We start from the raw sequence: 6,668 nt of genomic DNA, 5'->3' as shown, positions 1-6,668 counted from the left end.
TTGATCTCTGAAAAGAGAGCTGGGGCTGCCCCCTCCACAGCAGCCTCTGGGACTAGCACTAGGGGTAGTGGGTGAATCAGGCCCAAAATCCTAGGCTGGCAGGGGGGGACCACTGTCCCCTGCCTCAACTCAAGTGCACCCCCAGGGCAGCTCACCTGGCACTGGCCACATGCATTCATTTTCTTGTTTTTTCAAGAGACAGGTCTCTCTCTCTCCCAGGCTGGAATGCAGTGGCATGATCATAGCTTAAGGCAGCCTCAACCTCCTGAGCTCAAGGGCTCCTCAGGCCTCCCCAGTACCTGGGGCTACAGCCTGAGCCACCCTGCCCTTTCTTTTCCCCCCTCCAAATCAATCACCAATGAAGCCAGCAGAGTCTCCCAGGAAAGAAGTGGAAGGTGTCAGTAGATCAACCTGGCCCTGGGGGCCCAACCCTTGGTGGGTGGCCGGCCTTCAGGGTCACAGGTTGTCTCACCAGCTTGGCTGGATGGGTCTCCTGGTCTTCCTCCTGTCCCTCTGCTTGGCACCCTCCACCATCCCCTCCAAAGCTTCCAGTGACAACCTCATTCCCTCCATAGCACAAGGGTCCTCCTGTACAACGGGCATCTTTACCAAAAGATTAAGGAACACCATGACCCCCAACCTAAAAGGCAAGGCCGTTCCATGGGAAATGTGAGGTGCAGGCAGCTGGCAGGGGTGGGATTTGAGGGAGGGAAAAGAAGAAATGTACATTTCATAAAGACCCTCCACCCAGTGGGGGGAGCAGGTCATACCCAGGGCTGGCGGTAGGAAAGACAAGGGACGTCCACTTTATTTTGTCCGTATTCATATATTTATACAGCTCATAAGTCAAAAACTTTCCACAGTGACATCATTAGCCCCTGGCCCACCTCTCTCCTTCCCACTTCTGTGTTCGACCCTACTTAGACCCTGGCACACAAAGGTTCATCAAAGGCAGTGGCCACCTCAGACTAGTGCAGTACCAGTCCTGCAGGGGAGAGGCCTGGCAAGGTGAGGGTGAGACTCCCACAGTCCAACACAGGTCCCAGACATTGGCCCACCCAGTGAGGACAAAGGGGCCTCAGGTCTCCAAACTTAGCTCATGTAAGAGCAACTGCTCACCATTGTCCCTGCCATGCCAGCTTATATAGGCATGACCCTGGCCCAGCAGGGAGGCAGGCTGAGGGCATGGCGGGCTCAAGCCCGAGAGCTGAGGGTGGCAGGTGCGGAGTAGCGCTGGCGGGCATGCTTCTCACAGTACAGCTCGTCACCCACCCAGAAGTGCCCGCGCATCTTCAGGTTCAGCCCACAGTCGGCGCAGGTGTAGCAGCCGGGGTGGCGATACCGGCCCTCCTGGATGCGCACAGCCTGGTTCCTGCAGGGGAGGGAGAGGCTTTAGCTCAGAGCCGCAGCACCAAGCAGGAGGCCACCACGCCCAGGGGTCTGGTCCCCACTGTAGCGTCAGGACCTGGATAGAGTCCAAAACCTTCTCAGAGACTTGACTTTTTTTTTTTTTTTTTAAACGGAGTTTTCCTCTCGTTGCCCACGCTGGAGTGCAATGGCGTGATCTCAGCTCACAGCAACCTCCACCTCCCAGGTTCAAGCGATTCTCCTGCATCAGCCTCCCGAGTAGCTGGGATAACAGGCATGTGCCACCACACCTGGCTAATTTTTTGTATTTTTAGTAGAGACGGGGTTTCACCGTGTTAGCCAGGATGGTCTTGCTCTCCCAACCTCAGATAATCCACCCTCCTCAGCTTCCCAGAGTGCTGGGATTACAGGCGTGAGCCACCGCACCCGGCCCGAGACTTGACTCTTGAAGCTGCACGCAGGAATCTCACTTTGATGAACCCCCTAACACCACATACCCCCACCACCGCTGCCACTGCTGGGATGCCTAATTAAAAAAAAAAAAAAAAAAAGCCAGGCCCAGTAGCTCACGCCTGTAATCCACGCCTGGGATCCCAGATGGCCAGATCACTTAAGGCCAGGAGTTTGAAACCAAACTGGGCAACATAGCAAGACCTCATCTCTACAAAAAATTTAAAAATTAGCCAGGTATGGTGGTACACGCCTGTAGTCCCAGCTACTCAGGAGGCTGAGATGGGAGGATTGCTCGAGCTCAAGAGTTCAGGGCTGCAGTGAGCCATGACGGCACCACTGCACTCCAGCCTGTGCGACAGAGTGAAACTCTATTAAAAATATTAAAGTTTTTTTAAAAAGTTGTTCCTCCCACACAAAGACCGACCAGTCTGTCCCACATTGCCTGGATTTTTCACAGAGCAGTGATTCTCAGTGTGGTCCTGGGTCCCACAGCCAGCAGCATCGGCATCACTGGGGAATTCGTAAGAAATGCACATTCTCGGGCCTGCTGGCCTCCTGGAGAGGAGGCTGTGGGGTGGGCCCAGCCATCGACATTTAATAAATCCACCAAGGGACCCAATGCACACACCTTTGAGAACCAGGATGGAAAACATGCTTTTTCCCTATCTGTGCACAGCAGGGGGACTGGATATTCTCCCACTCTGTAGATGAAAACACTAAAGCCCAGAAAGGTTAAGGGATTTGCCTAAAGTCAATCACCTGCCCCTCCCACGCTATACACTTCAGAAATTTACCAGAGAGGGGTTGGTGGGGGCGGGAGGGTGGTGTTCAGCAATCTTCCAGAGAATGTGGTTGTATTATAAATGCCACCCAATGAGAAAAATGAACCCACCTCGGCCGGGAACGGTGGCTCAGCTGTAATCCCAGCACTTTGGGAGGCCGAGGCAGACGGATCACCTGAGGTCAAGATTTCGAGACCAGCTTGGCCAACATGGGGAAAACCCGTCTCTACTGAAAATACAAAAATTAACTGGGAGTGGTGGCGAGCGCCTGTAGTCCCAGCTACTCGGGAGGCTGAGACACGAGAACAGCTTGAACCTGGGAGGCGGAGGTTGCAGATAGCCGAGATTGTGCAACTGCACTCCTGCCCAGGCAACAGAATGAGACACTGTCTCAAAAAAAAAAAAAAAAAAAAAAGGAAAAGAAAAATAAGAAAAATGAGCCCATATCGGGAAAATTCAGCCTGCTCCAAAGGGGGAGGAAGGGGAAAAAAAAAAATCAAGATTTTCCAGGAGGATGTGCTGTACCTCCAGGGAGATCTCCAGAGGCTTTGAAATTATGGAAGAGAAATCAAAAGGGATGGGAAAAGGAGGAGAGGGAGAGGGAGGAGATGCAGCCAGAAGCAGCTAGCACAGGCTCCTAAGAAGCCTGTAACTAACGCCCCCAAAGCTGTGGGACACTGCTTCCCCTAGGGTCCCTGACTGGGTGCCCAGTGCTAGCCCGATGGGCCCGGCCCTTCCTGAAAGCATCCAGTGCCCTGTCCCCCTCCCCACTCCCCTGCCAAGGCTCAGGTCCCCCACCCTCCTCCACACTCACGCGATGCTGGTACTGCACTTCTCACAAGTGTGGAGCTTGGGAGGGGTGGCCAGGGCCCTGGAGGCGGGCAGGGAGGACTGGGGGCTCAGTGAGCTGGGCAGGAAGGCTGGCGTGCCACCTGAGGGCAGGGCAGACAGACACGTGGTGAGAGCCCACCAACCACAGCAGCCTCCCAAAGATGCTCTAAGGTGGTGGGGTCTTGGAAAGCACCCTTATAAGAGGACCCCTAAAGTCACACTGACGGTGGCACTGGGTAAGGAGGAAGGTGATATTGCCAGACCTATGGCTGAGGCTGGGCAAGGGCATGAAGGAGGCAGGTACAAGCCCTAGTTTGCCCACCTGGGGCCGTCTGTGCTCAGTGTGTGACATGTCAGGTGAAGCAGGCGCTCCCTTCTCTAGTGACCCAGTAATGACAGTGTGATTAGATAATAACCCGAGATGGCAACAGGAGTGCAATGCCTCGGTGTGGCTTTCAAAGGGCTTTTCCATGCATTATCGCATGTGAGCTCTCAAGCCACGCGAAGATGAAGCCCAGGGCTAGGGGGCAGCTGTCACCCCTGCCTGCAGCTAAGGACACTGAGGCTCCCTTGGCAAAGGCACTGCCCTCTCCCTGTGCTGCCTCCTGGGACCTTCTGAGGCCTCAGGGTCAAAACAGACAAGATTTGCTCCAAACCTTCTCACCCCACCCCCATGCCTCTGCAAATGCCCCTTGGAGCTAAACATCAGCATTAGAACCAGCTACCCGCCCATCTCCAGGTGTGCCCTGTCCATCTGGGCTCTTCCATGTGCTCCCAACATGGAAATCTCACCTTCAACCTCACCGTTGTTCCTGGACGCCAATTTCCAGCCTGCATCGCTACTCCCCACTCCCCTGCTCCCTTTCCATTGCCACCCCAGTGGGACTCAGCTGAGCTCCAGGAGCCCACGCCAGCCACTGGGAAGGAGAGCCTTGGAGACAGCCAGGTGGGCCGGTGCCCAGGGCCAGGGGCACCATTTCCTGGGAAGCCAACTTCTCTCCATTTTAAAATTCAAAGTCGTGGATGAGTTATGCAGCCTCTCTGGTCACTCTCCTGCCTGTCCTGTTGCCTCCCTCCCCATCTCCCTGCTGTTCTAAAGGGCATTGGTGCTGAGCGTCTATAGGAACTCCCATAGCAGCGCTCACTTCCATGGGAGCCGGCCAGGCCTGTCTGCCCCAGTGAACGGAGCTCCCCAAGGACAGGAGTGAGGTCATGGTCACCTTCTATCCCCAAACTCTGCACGCATCTGTTCCCTCGGATGGACACAGTCAGTGTCTGTCACATGAATAACTGAACTCTGGCAAGCCTCCGTATGTCCTGCTCGCCTGGCATCTGTATTTAATGGCTCTCCTGGGTCAGGGCACTCCTCAGCCTGGTTCCCGAGGGCCCTCACTGCAGGGGCTTGGCCTCCACTGGTGCCCTGCCATGCTATCAGGCCCCCATTCTCCCGCTCCCACACCCCAAAGCCCTCTGGTCGCCAGCCTCCACCTTCCACAGTGCTTCCTGCCAACATCTTAATGCTGTTTAAGTCTTGATGTTTTTTTCTGAGGCCAAGAGGCCAAGTCAAATCCCTCTTCCTCCAAGAAGCCCTCCCTGGAGGCCCAGCCTCAGGCCCCGCCACCGCTTTTATCACTCGAATGACGCTTTCCCATCCCAGCCAGCTACTGCCTACTACTGTCTGGGAGCACGCTGGTGACCCTCCCAGACTGTCAGCTCCTTAAGGGAGCTGGGGCTCCGCGCCCTGCTGGGCTCCATGCCTAGTCCCTGGGTGAGCGCCTCACAGGCACTTAAGAACACTGGTTCACTGACCCATCCAGTCAGGGCCCAGGATATGGGAGGGAATCTCCTTCCCCTCCCCAGCCCCCGAGGCCCTCACCTCTCTCCTCAGCCTCCAGGGCTTCCTGCAAGAGCCGAAAGGAGCTGGACTGTCGGGGGGCCGCCCGACCCTCACGATTTTCCTGGAGCATCTTGAAGACTTCCGAGTCCTCGTCCAGGAGGAGGCTTCCCCCTTCCAAGTCCACGCTGTTGGGTGGGCGGCAGCCAGGAATGAGGGTCCCTTGCCAGGGCTTAGGCAAGCAAGGGGGTGGAGGACAGGAGAAGAGAGTGGGGGAGGGGGAGGAATCTGGGAGGTGGAGGAACCAACTGGGCCTGGAGGACCCCATCCCTCTCGAGGAAACTCATCTCCCTCCTGCTCCTCCCAGCCTTCCAAGACCCCACCCGACCCTCCGGGCCTGCTGGTACCTGGGCCTGGAGGTACGAGGGCCTGGGGAAGGCGGCAGCACCAGCACCGCCGAGTCGCCAGCTCGGCCAAGGCCGGCCTGTGGGGAGGAGGCAGTCGGGGAGGAGTCAGGGCCGGAGCCTTGGACCAACACACCCAGGAGGGCCTAGCCCGGCTGTTCCCAGGCCCGACACCAGGGGGCCCCCGGCCCTCGCCGACCAGCGGACCCCTGCCCCTTCCCTCGGAGCCAGGGTGTCGGGCTTCCCGGCCCTCGCTGACCAGCAGGCCCCCTGCCCCTTCCCTTGGAGCCAGGGCACAGAGACTGCCAGGGCCCAGAGGGTGAGGGAGGCATGTGGGTTCTGCCGGGGACCAGGCAGCAGGAAGGCAGCAGGTGACAGCTAAGCACAGAGTCCTCTGTCACGCCCGCTATTATCTCTGTGCAAAGACATTGCACACTGGGGCCTGGCTCGGATCCCACGGAACCAGCAGAGAGGAAGCATGCTGCCCTTTTACACTGAGGAGATGGAAACATAAAGGGATGAAGCAAGGGGTCGAGGTCCCCTGGGAGCCAGGGCCAGCGGGGGCAGAGGCCGTCTTCCCAAGGAGAGCTGGTTCCTCTCCCGAGAGGCGGGGGTCTAGGCTGACCAGCCTGTCCCTGCTCTGCTGGGAGGTCTGGGCCTGCCCCATGGAGCTTTGGGCAGCCGAGCCCTCCCTGGGCCACACCCTGGCAGCAATGCCCATCTCCAGGTGTGCCCTGTCCATCTGGGGCTCTTCCATGTGCTCCCAACATGGAAATCTCACCTTCAACCTCACCGTTGTTCCCGGAGGCCAATTTCCAGCCTGCATCTCTGTACTCCGCACTCCCCTGCTCCCTGTCCATTGCCACCCCAATGGGACTCAACTGAGCTCCAGAAGCCCGCACCAGCCACTGGGAAGGAGAGCCTTGGAGACAGCCAGGTGGGCCGGTGCCCAGGGCCAGGGGCACCATTTCCTGGGAAGCCAACTTCTCTCCATTT

The 6,668-nt window shown here is 57.5% G+C and overlaps 1 protein-coding gene across 1 annotated transcript in view; it reads right to left on the bottom strand.

The window, feature by feature from the left end:
• Positions 1 to 806: 806 nt before the first annotated feature.
• The window catches only part of PDLIM2 (PDZ and LIM domain 2 (mystique)), a 27,209-nt gene continuing 21,347 nt past the window's right edge, over positions 807 to 6,668 (bottom strand). Inside the window, exons 7-10 of the mRNA XM_011968802.1 lie at positions 5,676 to 5,752; positions 5,311 to 5,456; positions 3,418 to 3,535; positions 807 to 1,372 (exon numbers count right to left, since the gene is read on the bottom strand). Of these exons, the coding sequence (XP_011824192.1) occupies positions 1,195 to 1,372; positions 3,418 to 3,535; positions 5,311 to 5,456; positions 5,676 to 5,752 (519 nt within the window). The 3' untranslated portion in view covers positions 807 to 1,194. The remainder of the gene's footprint in view (positions 1,373 to 3,417; positions 3,536 to 5,310; positions 5,457 to 5,675; positions 5,753 to 6,668) is intronic.

Source organism: Mandrillus leucophaeus, unplaced genomic scaffold (assembly GCF_000951045.1).
Source record: "Mandrillus leucophaeus isolate KB7577 unplaced genomic scaffold, Mleu.le_1.0 Scaffold86, whole genome shotgun sequence".
Taxonomy (NCBI): Eukaryota; Metazoa; Chordata; class Mammalia; order Primates; family Cercopithecidae; genus Mandrillus; species Mandrillus leucophaeus.
This window is presented reverse-complemented; position numbering and strand designations above follow the sequence as displayed.